The sequence below is a fragment of the Notothenia rossii genome (assembly GCF_949606895.1).
Source record: "Notothenia rossii genome assembly, chromosome: 3".
In the NCBI taxonomy this organism is placed as follows: Eukaryota; Metazoa; Chordata; class Actinopteri; order Perciformes; family Nototheniidae; genus Notothenia; species Notothenia rossii.
In genome coordinates, this window is record NC_136901.1 from 199,414 (window position 1) to 222,500 (window position 23,087).

Genomic DNA, 23,087 nt, shown 5'->3' on the forward strand with positions numbered 1-23,087 from the left:
CTGTAAAGCCCCCTGTATACCTGTAAAGCCCCCTGTATACCTGTAAAGCTCCCTGTAGACCTGTACAGCCCCCTGTAGACCTGAAGACATGTAAAGCCCCCTGTAGACCTGTAAAACCCCCTGTAGACTTGTAAAGCCCCCTGTATACCTAAAGACCTGTAAAGTCCCCTGTAGACCTGTAAAGCCCCATTTAGATCTGTAAAGCCCCCTGTAGACCTGTAAAGGTCCCTGTAGATCTGTACAGCCCCCTGTAGATCTGTAAAGCCCCCTGTAGACCTGTAAAGCCCCCTGTAGACCTGTAAAGCCCCCTGTAGACCTGTAGACATTTACAGCCCCCTGTAGACCTGTAAAGCCCCCTGTAGACCTGAAGACCTGTAAAGCCCCAGGTATACCTAAAGACCTGTAAAGTCCACTGTAGACCTGTAAAGCCCCATGTAGATCTGTAAAGCCCCCTGTAGACCTGTAAAGCCCCCTGTAGACCTGGAGACCTGTAAAAACCCCTGTAGACCTGAAGACCTGTAAAGCCCCATGTAGACCTGTAAAGCCCCATGTAGATCTGTAAAGCCCCCTGTAGACCTGTAAAGCTCCCTGTAGATCTGTAAAGCCCCCTGTAGATCTGTAAAGCCCCCTGTAGACCTATAAAGCCCCCTGTAGACCTGTAAAGCCCCATGTAGATCTGTAAAGCCCCTTGTAGACCTGTAAAGCCCCCTGTAGACCTGTAAAGCCCCATGTAGACCTGTAAAGCCCCATGTAGATCTGTAAAGCCCCCTGTAGACCTGTAAAGCCCCCTGTAGACCTGTAAAGCCCCCTGTAGACCTGTAAAGCTCCCTTTATACTGCGGTTAAGAAGTGGGACCTGAGAGGGAAGATGGAATAAAGGTTAATATAAATCATGGTCTGATCATTTGAAGCAGGTGTTTAAATGCAGGCTGGTTTTTATATGAAGTTATTTGTATTAAAACCTTTGTAAACCCTGTTCCTGAGTCTCTGTGGGGGGTCCGGGGTAAACCAGAAGAAGACAGGGGTCAGGTTTAATGAGGTCAGTTGTTTAATGTTGATTATTACACAGCTTGAATACTGGATTGTGATTGGTCGATTGGGAGATTGGTAATCCTCGATAATAGAACAGTGTCTACTTCCTCTTCCTGTTCCCCCCGCGGTCCCCTATATGCAGAGTCCTCAGACTGAACCAGGACTGGACCAGCAGCAGAACCGGGACAAGGACCCAGAGCCCGTTAAAGAACACCAGGTAGACCCACAGGTAGAGGGGGCGGGACGTGTCCAGGTGAGGACTGCCCATCAGCCAATCAGGACAGAAGGTCATCCAGCTGCCGTACAGCTCACACACACACAGCGCCACCTGCAGGAAGTGCCTGGAACACAGGAAATAGAGTTAGAACCAATTCTACAGGTAGACCAGTTTCACAGGTAGACTAGTTCTACAGGTAGACCAGTACTACAGGTAGACCTGTTCTATAGGTAGACCAGTTCTACAGGTAGACCAGTAATACAGGTAGACCTGTTATATAGGTAGACCAGTTCTACAGGTAGACCAGTACTACAGGTAGATCAGTTCTACAGGTAGACCAGTACTACAGGTAGACCAGTACTACAGGTAGACCAGTTCTACAGGTAGATCAGTTCTACAGGTAGACCAGTACTACAGGTAGACCAGTACTAAAGGTAGACCAGTTCTACAGGTAGACCAGTACTAGTCCTGGTCCTACAGATGTAGCACTCCAGATAGGACTCCACCCAGCGGATCCCAATGGCTGGGAGATTAAAGCCAAAAGTCCCGTTTGTTCAGTTCCAGGATTTCACCAGGAGATGGCGCTTCACCCACAAAGACCCAGAGACAGCTGGGTGTGGTAGACCTTAGTCTGTTTGCAGCTCTGCAGCTGAAGAGCATTTCATCACTTATTTGTTATGGTTTCCACAGGCTGCTATAACGACAAAACATCAATATTTTAGATCAAATAAAGTATATATAATCTTATTATCTTAATTGTAACTCAATAATATATAGTCTTTATATATTAAATAATCATAATAATAATGTAAATGTTTACACTTCTTTATTTTTGATGCTCATACTTTTACCTTTACAATAGTTTGCTTTAATAAGCAGTATATTTTTGTAATATTGTTGTGGTGTTTTTACACAGTACAGTAGATCAAAGTAAATCAACTCGTATTATTAAGTCATATCATTAACCCCATCATAGCAGATGCCACATTGAATGGATGGACACATTTATGCATCAATAATTACAAAAGAGTATTTCTAAATATAAATTGTACAAATACTTATATATATTTAATATTAATAACATAATGATTCATTTTACTTTCAGGTGATGATACTTTTCACTTGGGCTATTGACTATTTTGAATGCAGGACATTTGCTTCTAACACGTCTTTTTACCTCGGTAAATAATCAGAATAGTTCTTCCACCTCGGATTTTAACCTGTCACTGTTTTTAAAACTTTAATTAAATGTTTGATATTTCAAGACCCTTTCAGACCGGCAATGCTGCCCTGCATGTCATTCCGATTGTCCATCTGAATGTCACAAAAGTCAGAAGTCTCCCGTCCGCCTTGGTTAGGCTGATCCTGACCCTAACCCTAACCCCTTGGTTAGGCTGACCCTGACCCTAACCCTAACCCCTTGGTTAGGCTGACCCTGACCCTAACCCTAACCCCTTGGTTAGGCTGACCCTGACCCTAACTCTAACCCCTTGGTTAGGCTGACCCGGACCCTAACCCCCTTGGGAGACTTCCTCCACACATTTCGATGGGCAATGTTTTTTGAAACAAACAGAGGGGGGATGGTAAAGCTTTGTCACACCGATGATGGCCGACAGACCCTTTCAGGGTTAAGGGATAGTGGATAGGAGAATTCAAAAGGACTTAGGAGAAGAGACTGCGGTACTTTAGAGAATCGAATGCACTTTCACTATCCGACGTGTTTATGATGCGCCAGCGGACGTCCTGAATGTGCGTCTGCTGCTGTGGGGAAACTATGGAAACTACAGTTTTCTATACAGAGGACTACAACATGGATGTTTAATAAGAAGGAGGGACTCATCCAGAGACTCTGCACCGTGCTCTGATGCTGTTGCTTTATGCTTTATGAACAACAGAGAAATATTCTTCATGACCAAAGCTGGAATTGAAATAAAAAAGGAAAGTGAAACTTCTGCTCGTCACCCTCTCCCTCCGGTCCACATGAATACAAATGATCCCAATACGTATGATTGTATGAAAATATCTTAAAATCACTGTGTATATCACCATTGAAACATCTCGTCTATCGCGGCTCTCCCTGGTTGCAATACACAAAGACAGCTAACTGTAAGCTTGTCACTCAGAGGGGGGTGGGGGCTGGTAAGCGGTATGGTCAATGTTTGTTTGTTTTAAAATGTTTGCAGTCGCGAAAGCTCTAAGCCAATCAGACAAGGACAAAAACAAAGGATCAGTCTATGTGTCGAGGGGGAACTAGACACCTCATGGTCCGGTCTGACAGCGATCAGCTGTCTGCGGGAGAGAGGAAGAGAGAGATCACTGCATAAATATGCAAACCTACAGTTAACTTTACTGCTGGAGAAGAGAGATCGGGGGGGGGGGGGGGGGGAGCTGTGGCTGAGGGGCCATCAGGTGGGTAAACACACAGCTGATCACCTGAGAGCTGCCGTCTGATTTGAACATTGGACAACAATGAACTCAGTGTGTGATTGTTATAGCAGTGGTATTAAACACTAATAATACAGTAAACTATGAACATCATATTAGAGCCCGTTTGCCCGTGGGGAGATGACGAGGCTTCATCAACAATAAACCTCTTTTTAGTGAATGACTGAGTTTGGGCACGTTAATAAAGTGTTAATGAAGTTGACTGCAGTATATTCATATTTATCAGTGCTTTCGTGTCAATTTGGCAAACACAAACATAAATGATCGTGAAGATGATGATTAAAATAGGATTACAAATCGGTAGTGAGAGCCGTGCTGCATTTCCTCCCCTCGGATGTGATATCAAAACAAACCGATTATTGTGGTAGTTAAACCACATTTATTAGTGCTTTCATGTCAATTCGGCGAACATATGATACATTAAATGATCGTGAGGATGATGATTACAAATCGTTTGTTTGAGCCGGTCTGCATTTCCTGATGAAAAAACAAACTTGTACTTGTACTTAAACCAACGTGGATTCAACAACATTATTTTGTTAAATAGAAACAAGGTGATGTTTTGTAAATGATAACATGTCTCTTATTCAGCACAGAATATGATCCTATCCGTGACGTATGGATCTAATCCGCTATATCAGATGCCTGTAGATCTATCAGCGTGGCAGCTTTTTAATCACGGCTCCCCCTGGTGGATCCACGATCTATTGCTGCTGCTTTCATTATCATTTAATGTATTTATCAAGGGGCCGTATCAAGACATATGGGGGGTTTTCCTTTCAGCGAAGGCCCACCCCGTGCAGATCATCAATAGTCCTGGTCCTACCTGTAGAACTGGTCTTGGAGCACAGCGTAGATCAGACCCACACCCAGCAGGGAGTCCAGGACCACGGTCAGGATCTCTATGGAGACGATGTTGGGGTCAGAGGTCAGCCAGCGGCGGTCCGCCTTCCCGTACTCCTTCCCTGCCGATCAATACCTCAGATACTCATTATCAATAAATAATACAATAAACTCACAGATCAATACCTCAGATACTCATGATCAATCAATAAACTCCAGGATCAATACCTCAGATACTCATTATCAATAATAATAATAATAATAATAATAATAATAATAATAATAACAGTAGACTTACAGAGCTCCGCCAGAGGACCCTCTGAAGTCTCCACCGTCCGCCCCCCCACAGACATGTACACAAACGGACCCTCCTAGACACAAATCAAACATAAACAACAATGAAAAACACTAATCAACAAACAGAGAGATCCTGATTGGTCGTACCAGCGTCAGGTGGACGATTACGTCATAGAAGAGCCACAGCACCACCCACCTGTCCGGCCCTAAGCCCCGCCCCCCACACCTGTGGGTTAGCATCACCGCGGCTAACAGTTGCAGGCTACATGCTAACAGAGACCAGAAGGAGACCAGAGACAGGCCGGAGTCCATGGAAGAGGAGTCCATGGCAGAGGAGGAGAAGAAGAGAAGAAGAAGCTGCAGTCCTCTGCTGGACAATCCAGACGTTAGGTCCCACCCTAGCCTCTCTATTGGTTGTTTTGGCTCTAAACCCCGCCCCGTCCTCCCATTGGCTGCTGAGATCAGCCCACCTCCTGGCCCCGCCCCCTTCCAGAGAGTAACCTGACTCCATTCACATTACATTACATTGCATTTAGCTGACCTTTTATCCAAAGCGACTTACAATAAGTACATTCGACCAGGAAGATACAACCTTGAAGAAAAAAGAATCATAGTGCTACTCAACTGGCTATAGATAAGCCAGTCCTTTATTAGTAGCCAGTCCTTTATTATTCACAGCAGATTCATAAATACTTTCATATATTCATGTCTTTATATGTTTATACAAAAACATGAATATATACATATCAATAAATATATATATATATATATATATATATAATATATCTTTTTCCTTCAAATGAGAATCCGACATTATTAAGATTTGTAACTACTACTTCTTATTATATTAATTACAATATTAATTATTCTATTAATTATTCTATAAATTATTATAGTAATCATTATACTTATTATTTTAGTAATCATTATAGTTATTGTTATAGTAATTATTGTTATAGATAATGAAACAGGGTGCAGTTCCCTGTGCGGCCGCTCGGCACTGTGGAGCCGCCTCTCTCCAGCAGCAGAAGAAGAGTCAGACCGGAAACTAAACAGATAGAGAAGCTGCGCGCTACGGAAGGAGAATTTATCCTGAAAGTAAACAACAACAAAGACCAGCTGCTGGTAAACAAACAACAGGTAAACAGCTGATCTCTGAGGTGGGGGGGTCACTTTCAAACAGCCAATCAGCATCTCTATAGCTCCCTGGACAGAATGCTAACATTAGCTGCTAACAGTCAGATCACAGCCGCTTTGATTGGCTGATTTTTTAATAATAATACATTTAGAAAACTATTTATTATTGTTATTATTTTTCAGAAATAATCTCGGTTTTATTATAATAATAATTGTTTATATTGTTGTTATTATTATTATTATTGTTATTATTATTTATTGTTATTTTTATTTATTATTGTTATTATTTATGAATTATTATTGTTATTATTTATTTATTGTTGTTGTTATTATTGTTTTCTTACCTCTTTTCAGGTTCATGGACTGGTTACCGTGGGATACAGCATGGTGCGCTCTGATTGGATCGGTGATTCACTGACGACTCTGCTTCCAGGTGAGTCCTCGTTACCATGTTGTTAACATGTTAAAACAACCACGTTAATCAACCATGTTAGTATCTGCAAACATGTTAGTATCTGTAAACATGTCAGTATCCCTAAACATGTTAGTATCTGTAAACATGTTAGTATCTCTAAACATGTTAGTATCTGTAAACATGTTAGTATCTGTAAACATGTTAGTATCTGTAAACATGTTAGTATCTGTAAACATGTCAGTATCCGTAAACATGTTAGTATCTCTAAACATGTTAGTATCTGTAAACATGTTAGTATCTGTAAACATGTTAGTATCTCTAAACATGTTAGTATCTGTAAACATGTTAGTATCTCTAAACATGTTAGTATCTGTAAACATGTTAGTATCTGTAAACATGTTAGTATCTGTAAACATGTCAGTATCCGTAAACATGTTAGTATCTCTAAACATGTTAGTATCTGTAAACATGTTAGTATCTGTAAACATGTTAGTATCTCTAAACATGTTAGTATCTGTAAACATGTTAGTATCTGTAAACATGTCAGTATCCCTAAACATGTTAGTATCTGTAAACATGTTAGTATCTCTAAACATGTTAGTATCTGTAAACATGTTAGTATCTGTAAACATGTCAGTATCCCTAAACATGTTAGTATCTGTAAACATGTTAGTATCTCTAAACATGTTAGTATCTGTAAACATGTTAGTATCTGTAAACATGTCAGTATCCCTAAACATGTTAGTATCTGTAAACATGTTAGTATCTCTAAACATGTTAGTATCTGTAAACATGTTAGTATCTGTAAACATGTCAGTATCCCTAAACATGTTAGTATCTGTAAACATGTTAGTATCTCTAAACATGTTAGTATCTGTAAACATGTTAGTATCTCTAAACATGTCAGTATCCCTAAACATGTTAGTATCTGTAAACATGTTAGTATCTCTAAACATGTCAGTATCTGTAAACATGTTAGTATCTCTAAACATGTTAGTATCTGTAAACATGTTAGTATCTCTAAACATGTTAGTATCTGTAAACATGTTAGTATCTCTAAACATGTTAGTATCTCTAAACATGTTAGTATCTGTAAACATGTTAGTATCTCTAAACATGTTAGTATCTGTAAACATGTTAGTATCTGTAAACATGTTAGTATCTCTAAACATGTTAGTATCTCTAAACATGTTAGTATATGTAAACATGTTAGTATCTCTAAACATGTTAGTATATGTAAACATGTCAGTATCCCTAAACATGTTAGTATCTCTAAACATGTTAGTATCTCTAAACATGTTAGTATATGTAAACATGTTAGTATCTCTAAACATGTTAGTATATGTAAACATGTCAGTATCCCTAAACATGTTAGTATCTCTAAACATGTTAGTATATGTAAACATGTTAGTATCTCTAAACATGTTAGTATATGTAAACATGTCAGTATCCCTAAACATGTTAGTATCTCTAAACATGTTAGTATCTCTAAACATGTTAGTATCTCTAAACATGTTAGTATCTGTAAACATGTTAGTATCTCTAAACATGTTAGTATCTCTAAACATGTTAGTATCTCTAAACATGTTAGTATCTGTAAACATGTTAGTATCTGTAAACATGTTAGTATCTGTAAACATGTTAGTATCTCTAAACATGTTAGTATATGTAAACATGTTAGTATCTCTAAACATGTTAGTATCTGTAAACATGTCAGTATCCCTAAACATGTTAGTATCTGTAAACATGTTAGTATCTCTAAACATGTTAGTATCCCTAAACATGTTAGTATCTCTAAACATGTTAGTATCTCTAAACATGTTAGTATCTGTAAACATGTTAGTATCTCTAAACATGTTAGTATCTCTAAACATGTTAGTATCTCTAAACATGTTAGTATCTGTAAACATGTTAGTATCTGTAAACATGTTAGTATCTGTAAACATGTTAGTATCTCTAAACATGTTAGTATATGTAAACATGTTAGTATCTCTAAACATGTTAGTATCTGTAAACATGTCAGTATCCCTAAACATGTTAGTATCTGTAAACATGTTAGTATCTGTAAACATGTTAGTATCTCTAAACATGTTAGTATCTGTAAACATGTTAGTATCTCTAAACATGTCAGTATCCCTAAACATGTTAGTATCTGTAAACATGTCAGTATCCCTAAACATGTTAGTATATGTAAACATGTTAGTATCTCTAAACATGTTAGTATCTGTAAACATGTTAGTATCTGTAAACATGTTAGTATCCCTAAACATGTTAGTATCTGTAAACATGTCAGTATCCCTAAACATGTTAGTATATGTAAACATGTCAGTATCCCTAAACATGTTAGTATATGTAAACATGTTAGTATCCCTAAACATGTTAGTATATGTAAACATGTTAGTATCTGTAAACATGTCAGTATCCCTAAACATGTTAGTATCTGTAAACATGTCAGTATCCCTAAACATGTTAGTATCTGTAAACATGTTAGTATCTGTAAACATGTTAGTATCTCTAAACATGTTAGTATCTCTAAACATGTTAGTATCTGTAAACATGTTAGTATCTGTAAACATGTTAGTATCTGTAAACATGTTAGTATCTCTAAACATGTTAGTATATGTAAACATGTCAGTATCCCTAAACATGTTAGTATCTGTAAACATGTCAGTATCTCTAAACATGTTAGTATCTGTAAACATGTTAGTATCTGTAAACATGTTAGTATCTCTAAACATGTTAGTATCTCTAAACATGTTAGTATCTGTAAACATGTTAGTATCTGTAAACATGTTAGTATCTGTAAACATGTCAGTATCCCTAAACATGTTAGTATCTGTAAACATGTTAGTATCTCTAAACATGTTAGTATCCCTAAACATGTTAGTATCTGTAAACATGTCAGTATCCCTAAACATGTTAGTATATGTAAACATGTTAGTATCTCTAAACATGTTAGTATCTGTAAACATGTCAGTATCCCTAAACATGTTAGTATCTGTAAACATGTTAGTATCTCTAAACATGTTAGTATCTGTAAACATGTCAGTATCCCTAAACATGTTAGTATATGTAAACATGTCAGTATCCCTAAACATGTTAGTATATGTAAACATGTTAGTATCCCTAAACATGTTAGTATATGTAAACATGTTAGTATCTGTAAACATGTCAGTATCCCTAAACATGTTAGTATCTGTAAACATGTCAGTATCCCTAAACATGTTAGTATCTGTAAACATGTTAGTATATGTAAACATGTCAGTATCCCTAAACATGTTAGTATCTGTAAACATGTCAGTATCCCTAAACATGTTAGTATATGTAAACACGTTAGTATCTCTAAACATGTTAGTATCTCTAAACATGTTAGTATATGTAAACATGTCAGTATCCCTAAACATGTTAGTATATGTAAACATGTTAGTATCTCTAAACATGTCAGTATCTCTAAACATGTTAGTATCTTTAAACATGTTAGTATATGTAAACATGTTAGTATCTCTAAACATGTTAGTATCTGTAAACATGTTAGTATCTCTAAACATGTTAGTATCTTTAAACATGTTAGTATCTCTAAACATGTCAGTATCTCTAAACATGTTAGTATCTTTAAACATGTTAGTATCTCTAAACATGTTAGTATCTCTAAACATGTTAGTATCTGTAAACATGTCAGTATCCCTAAACATGTTAGTATATGTAAACATGTTAGTATCCCTAAACATGTTAGTATCTCTAAACATGTTAGTATCTGTAAACATGTTAGTATCTCTAAACATGTTAGTATATGTAAACATGTCAGTATCCCTAAACATGTTAGTATCTGTAAACATGTTAGTATCCCTAAACATGTTAGTATCTCTAAACATGTTAGTATCTGTAAACATGTTAGTATCTCTAAACATGTTAGTATATGTAAACATGTCAGTATCCCTAAACATGTTAGTATCTGTAAACATGTTAGTATATGTAAACATGTTAGTATCCCTAAACATGTTAGTATCTCTAAACATGTTAGTATCTGTAAACATGTTAGTATCTCTAAACATGTTAGTATATGTAAACATGTCAGTATCCCTAAACATGTTAGTATCTGTAAACATGTTAGTATCCCTAAACATGTTAGTATATGTAAACATGTTAGTATCTCTAAACATGTTAGTATCTGCAAACATGTTAGTATCTCTAAACATGTTAGTACCATGTCAGTATTTGTAAACATGTCAGTATCCCTAAACATGTTAGTATCTGTAAACATGTTAGTATCTGTAAACATGTTAGTATCTCTAAACATGTTAGTATCTGTAAACATGTTAGTATCTGTAAACATGTCAGTATCCCTAAACATGTTAGTATCTGTAAACATGTTAGTATCTCTAAACATGTTAGTATCTGTAAACATGTTAGTATCTGTAAACATGTCAGTATCCCTAAACATGTTAGTATCTGTAAACATGTTAGTATCTCTAAACATGTTAGTATCTGTAAACATGTTAGTATCTGTAAACATGTCAGTATCCCTAAACATGTTAGTATCTGTAAACATGTTAGTATCTCTAAACATGTTAGTATCTGTAAACATGTTAGTATCTGTAAACATGTCAGTATCCCTAAACATGTTAGTATCTGTAAACATGTTAGTATCTCTAAACATGTTAGTATCTGTAAACATGTTAGTATCTCTAAACATGTCAGTATCCCTAAACATGTTAGTATCTGTAAACATGTTAGTATCTCTAAACATGTCAGTATCTGTAAACATGTTAGTATCTCTAAACATGTTAGTATCTGTAAACATGTTAGTATCTCTAAACATGTTAGTATCTGTAAACATGTTAGTATCTCTAAACATGTTAGTATCTCTAAACATGTTAGTATCTGTAAACATGTTAGTATCTCTAAACATGTTAGTATCTGTAAACATGTTAGTATCTGTAAACATGTTAGTATCTCTAAACATGTTAGTATCTCTAAACATGTTAGTATATGTAAACATGTTAGTATCTCTAAACATGTTAGTATATGTAAACATGTCAGTATCCCTAAACATGTTAGTATCTCTAAACATGTTAGTATCTCTAAACATGTTAGTATATGTAAACATGTTAGTATCTCTAAACATGTTAGTATATGTAAACATGTCAGTATCCCTAAACATGTTAGTATCTCTAAACATGTTAGTATATGTAAACATGTTAGTATCTCTAAACATGTTAGTATATGTAAACATGTCAGTATCCCTAAACATGTTAGTATCTCTAAACATGTTAGTATCTCTAAACATGTTAGTATCTCTAAACATGTTAGTATCTGTAAACATGTTAGTATCTCTAAACATGTTAGTATCTCTAAACATGTTAGTATCTCTAAACATGTTAGTATCTGTAAACATGTTAGTATCTGTAAACATGTTAGTATCTGTAAACATGTTAGTATCTCTAAACATGTTAGTATATGTAAACATGTTAGTATCTCTAAACATGTTAGTATCTGTAAACATGTCAGTATCCCTAAACATGTTAGTATCTGTAAACATGTTAGTATCTCTAAACATGTTAGTATCCCTAAACATGTTAGTATCTCTAAACATGTTAGTATCTCTAAACATGTTAGTATCTGTAAACATGTTAGTATCTCTAAACATGTTAGTATCTCTAAACATGTTAGTATCTCTAAACATGTTAGTATCTGTAAACATGTTAGTATCTGTAAACATGTTAGTATCTGTAAACATGTTAGTATCTCTAAACATGTTAGTATATGTAAACATGTTAGTATCTCTAAACATGTTAGTATCTGTAAACATGTCAGTATCCCTAAACATGTTAGTATCTGTAAACATGTTAGTATCTGTAAACATGTTAGTATCTCTAAACATGTTAGTATCTGTAAACATGTTAGTATCTCTAAACATGTCAGTATCCCTAAACATGTTAGTATCTGTAAACATGTCAGTATCCCTAAACATGTTAGTATATGTAAACATGTTAGTATCTCTAAACATGTTAGTATCTGTAAACATGTTAGTATCTGTAAACATGTTAGTATCCCTAAACATGTTAGTATCTGTAAACATGTCAGTATCCCTAAACATGTTAGTATATGTAAACATGTCAGTATCCCTAAACATGTTAGTATATGTAAACATGTTAGTATCCCTAAACATGTTAGTATATGTAAACATGTTAGTATCTGTAAACATGTCAGTATCCCTAAACATGTTAGTATCTGTAAACATGTCAGTATCCCTAAACATGTTAGTATCTGTAAACATGTTAGTATCTGTAAACATGTTAGTATCTCTAAACATGTTAGTATCTCTAAACATGTTAGTATCTGTAAACATGTTAGTATCTGTAAACATGTTAGTATCTGTAAACATGTTAGTATCTCTAAACATGTTAGTATATGTAAACATGTCAGTATCCCTAAACATGTTAGTATCTGTAAACATGTCAGTATCTCTAAACATGTTAGTATCTGTAAACATGTTAGTATCTGTAAACATGTTAGTATCTCTAAACATGTTAGTATCTCTAAACATGTTAGTATCTGTAAACATGTTAGTATCTGTAAACATGTTAGTATCTGTAAACATGTCAGTATCCCTAAACATGTTAGTATCTGTAAACATGTTAGTATCTCTAAACATGTTAGTATCCCTAAACATGTTAGTATCTGTAAACATGTCAGTATCCCTAAACATGTTAGTATATGTAAACATGTTAGTATCTCTAAACATGTTAGTATCTGTAAACATGTCAGTATCCCTAAACATGTTAGTATCTGTAAACATGTTAGTATCTCTAAACATGTTAGTATCTGTAAACATGTCAGTATCCCTAAACATGTTAGTATATGTAAACATGTCAGTATCCCTAAACATGTTAGTATATGTAAACATGTTAGTATCCCTAAACATGTTAGTATATGTAAACATGTTAGTATCTGTAAACATGTCAGTATCCCTAAACATGTTAGTATCTGTAAACATGTCAGTATCCCTAAACATGTTAGTATCTGTAAACATGTTAGTATATGTAAACATGTCAGTATCCCTAAACATGTTAGTATCTGTAAACATGTCAGTATCCCTAAACATGTTAGTATATGTAAACACGTTAGTATCTCTAAACATGTTAGTATCTCTAAACATGTTAGTATATGTAAACATGTCAGTATCCCTAAACATGTTAGTATATGTAAACATGTTAGTATCTCTAAACATGTCAGTATCTCTAAACATGTTAGTATCTTTAAACATGTTAGTATATGTAAACATGTTAGTATCTCTAAACATGTTAGTATCTGTAAACATGTTAGTATCTCTAAACATGTTAGTATCTTTAAACATGTTAGTATCTCTAAACATGTCAGTATCTCTAAACATGTTAGTATCTTTAAACATGTTAGTATCTCTAAACATGTTAGTATCTCTAAACATGTTAGTATCTGTAAACATGTCAGTATCCCTAAACATGTTAGTATATGTAAACATGTTAGTATCCCTAAACATGTTAGTATCTCTAAACATGTTAGTATCTGTAAACATGTTAGTATCTCTAAACATGTTAGTATATGTAAACATGTCAGTATCCCTAAACATGTTAGTATCTGTAAACATGTTAGTATCCCTAAACATGTTAGTATCTCTAAACATGTTAGTATCTGTAAACATGTTAGTATCTCTAAACATGTTAGTATATGTAAACATGTCAGTATCCCTAAACATGTTAGTATCTGTAAACATGTTAGTATCCCTAAACATGTTAGTATCTCTAAACATGTTAGTATATGTAAACATGTTAGTATCCCTAAACATGTTAGTATCTCTAAACATGTTAGTATCTGTAAACATGTTAGTATCTCTAAACATGTTAGTATATGTAAACATGTCAGTATCCCTAAACATGTTAGTATCTGTAAACATGTTAGTATCCCTAAACATGTTAGTATATGTAAACATGTTAGTATCTCTAAACATGTTAGTATCTGCAAACATGTTAGTATCTCTAAACATGTTAGTACCATGTCAGTATTTGTAAACATGTCAGTAACATGTCAGTATTTGTAAACATGTCAGTAACATGTCAGTATTTGTAAACATGTCAGTAACATGTCAGTATTTGTAAACATGTCAGTACCATGTCAGTATTTGTAAACATGTCAGTACCATGTCAGTATTTGTAAAAATGTCAGTAACATGTCAGTATTTGTAAACATGTCAGTACCATGTCAGTATTTGTAAACATGTTAGTACCATGTCAGTATTTGTAAAAATGTCAGTAACATGTCAGTATTTGTAAACATGTTAGTACCATGTCAGTATTTGTAAACATGTCAGTAACATGTCAGTATTTGTAAACATGTCAGTACCATGTCAGTATTTGTAAACATGTCAGTATTTGTAAAAATGTCAGTAACATGTCAGTATTTGTAAACATGTCAGTAACATGTCAGTATTTGTAAACATGTCAGTAACATGTCAGTATTTGTAAACATGTCAGTATTTGTGTTTCAGATCCGCAGACAGGATGTCTGACTCTGATGAAGGTAAACAAGCACACTGTGATGTCATTAAACACCTGTATATCACTTATACTGTATGTGTGTGTGTGTGTGTGTGTGTGTGTGTGTGTGTGTGTGTGTGTGTGTGTGTGTGTGTGTGTGTGTGTGTGTGTGTGTGTGTGTGTGTGTGTGTGTGTGTGTGTGTGTGTGTGTGTGTGTGTGTGTGTGTGTGTGTTTCAGGTGACCAAAAGAAGGCAGGGTCCCCCGGCAGGTGAGTCTACCTGTAGATTATTATGTGAGCTGTTAATAAGGTGTGTGTGTTACAGGGTGTGTGTGTTAATAAGGTGTGTGTGTTACAGGGTGTGTGTGTTACAGGGTGTGTGTGTTAATAAGGTGTGTGTGTTGCAGGGTGTGTGTGTTACAGGGTGTGTGTGTTAATAAGGTGTGTGTTAATAAGGTGTGTGTTAATAAGGTGTGTGTGTTACAGGGTGTGTGTGGATCCAGATTCCTCCAGCAGGCAGGGCTACTGCGGGTTCTGCAGGGTTCTCTACACCCACCTGGACCAGGTACGAGTCATGTTACCTCTTTACACTCACCTGGACCAGGTACGAGTCATGTTACCTCTCTACACCCACCTGGACCAGGTACGAGTCATTTTACCTCTCTACACTCACCTGGACCAAGTACGAGTAATGTTACTCCTCTACACTCACCTGGACCAGGTACGAGTCATGTTACCTCTCTACACTCACCTGGACCAGGCACGAGTCATGTTACCTCTCTACACTTACCTCGACCAAGTACGAGAAATGTTACTCCTCTGCACCCACCTGGACCAGGTACGAGTCATGTTACCTCTCTACACTCACCTTACCAGGTACGAGTCATGTTACTCCTCTACACTCACCTGGACCAGGTATGAGTCATGTTACTCCTCTACACTCACCTGGACCAGGTACGAGTCATGTTACCTCTCTACACTCACCTTACCAGGTACGAGTCATGTTACTCCTCTACACTCACCTGGACCAGGTACGAGTCATGTTACCTCTCTACACTCACCTGGACCAGGTACGAGTCATGTTACCTCTCTACACTCACCTGGACCAGGTACGAGTCATGTTACCTCTCTACACTCACCTGGACCAGGTACGAGTCATGTTACCCTCCTCTACACTCACCTGGACCAGGTACGAGTCATGTTACCTCTCTACACTCACCTGGACCATGTACGAGTCATGTTACCTCTCTACACTCACCTGGACCAGGTACGAGTCATGTTACCTCTCTACACTCACCTGGACCAGGTACGAGTCATGTTACTCCTCTACACTCACCTGGACCATGTACGAGTCATGTTACCTCTCTACACTCACCTGGACCAGGTACGAGTCATGTTACCTCTCTACACCCACCTGGACCAGGTACGAGTCATGTTACTCCTCTACACTCACCTGGACCAGGTACGAGTCATGTTACCTCTCTACACTCACCTGGACCAGGTACGAGTCATGTTACCTCTCTACACTCACCTGGACCAGGTACGAGTCATGTTACTCCTCTACACTCACCTGGACCACGTACGAGTCATGTTACCTCTCTACACTCACCTGGACCAGGTACGAGTCATGTTACTTCTCTACACTCACCTGCACCAGGTACAAGTCATGTTACTCCTCTACACTCACCTGGACCAGGTATGAGTCATGTTACTCCTCTACACTCACCTGGACCAGGTACGAGTCATGTTACTCCTCTACACTCACCTGGACCAGGTACGAGTCATGTTACCTCTCTACACTCACCTGGACCAGGTACGAGTCATGTTACTCCTTTACACTCACCTGGACCACGTACGAGTCATGTTACCTCTCTACACTCACCTGGGCCAGGTACGAGTCATGTTACTCCCCTACACTCACCTGCACCAGGTACGAGTCATGTCACTCCTCTACACTCACCTGGGCCAGGTACGAGTCATGTTACTCCTCTACACTCACCTGAACCAGGTACGAGTCATGTCACTCCTCTACACTCACCTGGGCCAGGTACGAGTCATGTTACTCCTTTACACTCACCTGGACCAGGTACGAGTCATGTTACTCCTTTACACTCACCTGGGCCAGGTACGAGTCATGTTACTCCTTTACACTCACCTGGACCAGGTACGAGTCATGTTACTCCTCTACACTCACCTGCACCAGGTACGAGTCATGTCACTCCTCTAAACTCACCTGGGCCAGGTACGAGTCATGTTACTCCTCTACACTCACCTGAACCAGGTACGAGTCATGTTACTCCTCTACACTCACCTGGACCAGGTACGAGTCATCTTACCTCTCTACACCCACCTGGACCAGGTACGAGTCATGTTACTCCTCTACACCCACCTGGACCAGGTACGAGTCATGTTACTCCTCTACACTCACCTGGACCAGGTACGAGTCATGTTACCTCTCTACACTCACCTGGACCATGTACGAGTCATGTTACTTCTCTACACTCACCTGCACCAGGTACGGGTCATGTTACTCCTCTACACTCACCTGGACCAGGTATGAGTCATGTTACTCCTCTACACTCACCTGGACCATGTACGAGTCATGTTACTTCTCTACACTCACCTGCACCAGGTACGAGTCATGTTACTCCTCTACACTCACCTGGACCAGGTACGAGTCATGTTACTCCTCTACACTCACCTGGACCAGGTACGAGTCATGTTACTCCTTTACACTCACCTGGGCCAGGTACGAGTCATGTTACCTCTCTACACTTACCTGGACCAGGTACGAGTCATGTTACTCCTCTACACTCACCTGGACCAGGTACGAGTCATGTTACCTCTCTACACTCACCTGGACCATGTACGAGTCATGTTACTCCTCTACACTCACCTGGACCAGGTACGAGTCATGTTACCTCTCTACACTCACCTGGACCATGTACGAGTCATGTTACTCCTCTACACTCACCTGGAACAGGTACGAGTCATGTTACCTCTCTACACTCACCTGGACCAGGTACGAGTCATGTTACTCCTCTACACTCACCTGCACCAGGTACGAGTCATCTTACCTCTCTACACCCACCTGGACCAGGTACGAGTCATGTTACTCCTCTACACTCACCTGGACCAGGTACGAGTTATGTTACTCCTCTACACTCACCTGGACCAGGTACGAGTCATTTTACCTCTCTACACTTACCTGGACCAGGTACGAGTCATGTTACCTCTCTACACTCACCTGGACCAGGTATGAGTCATGTTACTCCTCTACACTCACCTGGACCAGGTACGAGTCATGTTACTTCTCTACACTCACCTGCACCAGGTACGAGTCATGTTACTCCTCTACACTCACCTGGACCAGGTACAAGTCATGTTACCTCTCTACACTCACCTGGACCAGGTACGAGTCATGTTACCTCTCTACACTCACCTGCACCAGGTACGAGTCATGTTACTCCTCTACACTCACCTGGACCAGGTACGAGTCATGTTACTCCTCTACACTCACCTGGACCAGGTACGAGTCATGTTACCTCTCTACACTCACCTGGACCAGGTACGAGTCATGTTACTCCTTTACACTCACCTGGGCCAGGTACGAGTCATGTTACTCCCCTACACTCACCTGCACCAGGTACGAGTCATGTCACTCCTCTACACTCACCTGGGCCAGGTACGAGTCATGTTACTCCTCTACACTCACCTGAACCAGGTACGAGTCATGTCACTCCTCTACACTCACCTGGGCCAGGTACGAGTCATGTTACTCCTTTACACTCACCTGGACCAGGTACGAGTCATGTTACTCCCCTACACTCACCTGCACCAGGTACGAGTCATGTCACTCCTCTACACTCACCTGGACCAGGTACGAGTCATGTTACTCCTCTACACTCACCTGAACCAGGTACGAGTCATGTTACTCCTCTACACTCACCTGGACCAGGTACGAGTCATCTTACCTCTCTACACTCACCTGGACCATGTACGAGTCATGTTACTCCTCTACACTCACCTGGACCAAGTACGAGTCATGTTACTCCTCTACACTCACCTGGACCAGGTACGAGTCATGTTACTCCTCTACACTCACCTGGACCAGGTACGAGTCATGTTACTCCCCTACACTCACCTGGACCAGGTACGAGTCATGTTACTCCTCTACACTCACCTGGACCAGGTACGAGTCATGTTACTCCTCTACACTCACCTGGACCAGGTACGAGTCATGTTACCTCTCTACACTCACCTGGACCATGTACGAGTCATGTTACTTCTCTACACTCACCTGGACCATGTACGAGTCATGTTACTCCTCTACACTCACCTGGACCAGGTACGAGTCATGTTACTCCTCTACACTAACCTGGGCCAGGTACGAGTCATGTTACTCCTTTACACTCACCTGGACCAGGTACGAGTCATGTTACTCCCCTACACTCACCTGCACCAGGTACGAGTCATGTCACTCCTCTACACTCACCTGGACCAGGTACGAGTCATGTTACTCCTCTACACTCACCTGAACCAGGTACGAGTCATGTTACTCCTCTACACTCACCTGGACCAGGTACGAGTCATCTTACCTCTCTACACTCACCTGGACCATGTACGAGTCATGTTACTCCTCTACACTCACCTGGACCAGGTACGAGTCATGTTACTCCTCTACACTCACCTGGACCAGGTACGAGTCATGTTACTCCTCTACACTCACCTGGACCAGGTACGAGTCATGTTACTCCCCTACACTCACCTGGACCAGGTACGAGTCATGTTACTCCTCTACACTCACCTGGACCAGGTACGAGTCATGTTACCCTCCTCTACACTCACCTGGACCAGGTACGAGTCATGTTACTCCTCTACACTCACCTGGACCAGGTACGAGTCATGTTACTCCTCTACACTCACCTGGAACAGGTACGAGTCATGTTACCTCTCTACACTCACCTGGACCAGGTACGAGTCATGTTACTCCTCTACACTCACCTGGACCAGGTACGAGTCATGTTACCTCTCTACACTCACCTGGACCATGTACGAGTCATGTTACTTCTCTACACTCACCTGCACCAGGTACGGGTCATGTTACTCCTCTACACTCACCTGGACCAGGTATGAGTCATGTTACTCCTCTACACTCACCTGGACCATGTACGAGTCATGTTACTTCTCTACACTCACCTGCACCAGGTACGAGTCATGTTACTCCTCTACACTCACCTGGACCATGTACGAGTCATGTTACCTCTCTACACTCACCTGGACCAGGTACGAGTCATGTTACCTCTCTACACTCACCTGGACCAGGTACGAGTCATGTTACTCCTCTACACTCACCTGGACCATGTACGAGTCATGTTACCTCTCTACACTCACCTGGACCAGGTACGAGTCATGTTACCTCTCTACACTCACCTGGACCAGGTACGAGTCATGTTACTCCTCTACACTCACCTGGACCAGGTACGAGTCATGTTACTCTTCTATACTCACCTGGAACAGGTACGAGTCATGTTACCTCTCTACACTCACCTGGACCAGGTACGAGTCATTTTACCTCTCTACACTTACCTGGACCAGGTACGAGTCATTTTACCTCTCTACAGTCACCTGGATCAGGTACGAGTCATGTTACTCCTCTCCACTCACCTGGACCAGGTACGAGTCATGTTACTCCTCTACACTCACCTGGACCAGGTACGAGTCATGTTACCTCTCTACACTCACCTGGACCATGTACGAGTCATGTTACTCCTCTACACTCACCTGGACCAGGTACGAGTCATGTTACTCCTCTCCACTCACCTGGACCAGGTACGAGTCATGTTACTCCTCTACACTCACCTGGACCAGGTACGAGTCATGTTACCTCTCTACACTCACCTGGACCATGTACGAGTCATGTTACTCCTCTACACTCACCTGGACCAGGTACGAGTCATGTTACCTCTCTACACTCACCTGGACCAGGTACGAGTCATGTTACTCCTCTACACTCACCTGGACCAGGTACGAGTCATGTTACCTCTCTACACTCACCTGGGCCAGGTACGAGTCATTTTACCTCTCTACACTTACCTGGACCAGGTACGAGTCATGTTACTCCTTTACACTCACCTGGACCATGTACGAGTCATGTTACTCCGCTACACTCACCTGGACCAGGTACGAGTCATGTTACCTCTCTACACTCACCTGGACCAGGTACGAGTCATGTTACCTCTCTACACTCACCTGGACCAGGTACGAGTCATGTTACTCCTCTACACTCACCTGGGCCAGGTACGAGTCATTTTACCTCTCTACAGTCACCTGGACCAGGTACGAGTCATGTTACTCCTCTACACTCACCTGGACCAGGTACGAGTCATGTTACTCCTCTACACTCACCTGGACCAGGTACGAGTCATGGGTCAGAGTTTGTGTTAACCACCTGTCTCTTTCCTCAGCACCTGTGCAGCCTGAGACACCTGGACGCCGTGAGGGCGTCGTCCAGAGGAAGTTCTGCCTCCTCCTGCTCCAGCACCAGCCTATTGGAGCGCTTTCTGCAGGACGTCCTGCAGCACCACCCGCACAAATATAACGATCCCAGGTAACCAAATCAAACACACCTTTATAACGACCCCAGATAATGGTGAGACCCGAGAGCTGCTGCCTGGTCTGCATAGCTTGGGCAGCACGCTCCAGTGTCTACAGGGCAGCTGCCCCAAACAGCTCCCCTGGCTCGACTGGCACACTAGTCTCCGACAGTGGTGACTGAGCAGGTCGAACCTGGCTGCGAGTCTGCACCAATAAGGCCATAACTCGTCCCAATTCCCTAGACATTAGGGCAAAGGCTTGCAGTGATGCATCACTGAGGCCCGGCAAAGAAGGCTCAGCCGGAGCCTGCTGCAGAGAGGTAGAGAAAGCCAGTATCAGATGGGAGAGGGAGTTCCCGTTACGACCCGTGCGTGCCGCTGTGTCTTAGGCCTTACAGAGCAGCTTGTCTGTGACCCTGCACTGAGGCCGAGGGCACCTGGCATCAGGAGCCAGAATCGGGGAGGCGATGGCAGGCTCGAAGGATGACAAGCGACCCAGCCCCACCCTCGCCGGATCCTGCGTGGCAGCAGAGTGGGAGAGGGCCCTGGTGTCTCTCCAGCATGCATTCGTCTGCTCCATGGCAGCAGCTAACCAACCCACCTTAGAGGACAGCCTGTTTCTAGCCCTCTACCTGGGGGGTGAACCCATAGCCATCACTCCATCAAGTCGCCGGGAACGGCCAGACTGAGCTGGAGGAAGTTGTGACGAGGAGAGGTGCCACCTCTGCGACTCTAGCCACTCTGAGCACCCGAGGCATGAAGCTAAAGCTAATGCAGGCACTTTGCGTGAGACCCTCCCTCAAATGTTCGAGGCCAAAGCAGAGGGGGCAGCGGTCATGGTCGTCCTCGGGCTCAAGAGAAGCCATACAGGCGCTACATGAATGAACCATTCTGTAGTTAGCCAGATTCAGCGTAGCCGGGAGCAGGAACACAGCCTTCCCCAGCTACCTGCTGAATGGAAAGAGTCTAGCAGGGGTGCACAATACTATATTGAAAAAAAAAAATAAAATAATCAAGCACAAGTCTACCAGGAGCGGGGGCGAGAACACTGCCTTCACTGGTTGAGTTCATAACGAATGCCAGGTGCAGCCTACCCGGGAGCGGGTGCAAGAACACAGCCTTCACCACACTAGATAATATAATATTTGGAGGATAAAATCCTCTTCAATGGCCACACATGCAGAGCACACAGCACACACAGTGAAGATTGCTCTCCGCATCTACCCCTCCTAGTGCTAGGAGTTTAGTACTAGGAGCAGTAAATACAACGATATAGCGCTACTGCAATCAAAACCATACGTTACCGGGAGCGGGAGCGAGAGCACTGCTCTCACCGGCTGAGTTAAATAATGAAGCTAAACAGTACATGCAAGGTGTTAGCCTAGCGGCTGGTGATAACAATCAAGCAACCAAGTCAAAACACAAATGTTAAGACCAGATAATTAGTTTCGAAGGAATAGAACAGCCCGTAGGCCATGTAAGCACTGGCCATGGTGACTACTGTAACCATGGCCAGTGCTTACATGGCCTAGGACCGTAGTTACAGTAGTCACCATGGCCAGTACTTACCTTACTCTCTGCACCTAAACAAAAA

General features: G+C 40.7%; 2 protein-coding genes and 1 long non-coding RNA gene across 3 annotated transcripts in view; 2 read left to right on the forward strand and 1 right to left on the reverse strand.

Moving 5' to 3' along the window:
- Positions 1-1,029: 1,029 nt before the first annotated feature.
- ebpl (EBP like) lies at positions 1,030-5,233 on the reverse strand. Its single transcript, XM_079672045.1, has 4 exons — positions 4,981-5,233; positions 4,835-4,907; positions 4,520-4,658; positions 1,030-1,372 (listed from the first exon to the last, which is right to left on the reverse strand). Exons 1-4 carry the CDS (start codon positions 5,158-5,160, stop codon positions 1,132-1,134), a joined length of 633 nt encoding a protein of 210 aa, XP_079528171.1. The 5' UTR covers positions 5,161-5,233; the 3' UTR covers positions 1,030-1,131.
- A 574-nt stretch (positions 5,234-5,807) lies between these two features.
- zdbf2 (zinc finger, DBF-type containing 2) overlaps positions 5,808-23,087 on the forward strand; it is a 24,608-nt gene continuing 7,328 nt past the window's right edge. The window contains exons 1-5 of the mRNA XM_079672044.1: positions 5,808-5,973; positions 6,325-6,403; positions 15,137-15,167; positions 15,384-15,462; positions 21,365-21,507. Of these exons, the coding sequence (XP_079528170.1) occupies positions 6,355-6,403; positions 15,137-15,167; positions 15,384-15,462; positions 21,365-21,507 (302 nt within the window). The 5' untranslated portion in view covers positions 5,808-5,973; positions 6,325-6,354. The remainder of the gene's footprint in view (positions 5,974-6,324; positions 6,404-15,136; positions 15,168-15,383; positions 15,463-21,364; positions 21,508-23,087) is intronic.
- Positions 22,958-23,087, forward strand: part of LOC307033534 — a 1,567-nt gene continuing 1,437 nt past the window's right edge. The window contains exon 1 of the long non-coding RNA XR_013806541.1: positions 22,958-23,087. This exon is cut by the window's right edge and continues 637 nt beyond it. This is a non-coding gene — a long non-coding RNA (uncharacterized lncRNA).

Bases quoted from the DNA above. Each gene is read 5' to 3' on its own strand.
- ebpl (XM_079672045.1), bottom strand. From the start codon at position 5,160: ATGGACTCCTCTTCCATGGACTCCGGCCTGTCTCTGGTCTCCTTCTGG. The intron at 4,908-4,980 runs GTACGACCAATC...ATTTGTGTCTAG, and splicing joins TAATCGTCCACCTGACGCTG to GAGGGTCCGTTTGTGTACAT. The intron at 4,659-4,834 runs GTAAGTCTACTG...ATTGATCGGCAG, and splicing joins GGGTCCTCTGGCGGAGCTCT to GGAAGGAGTACGGGAAGGCG.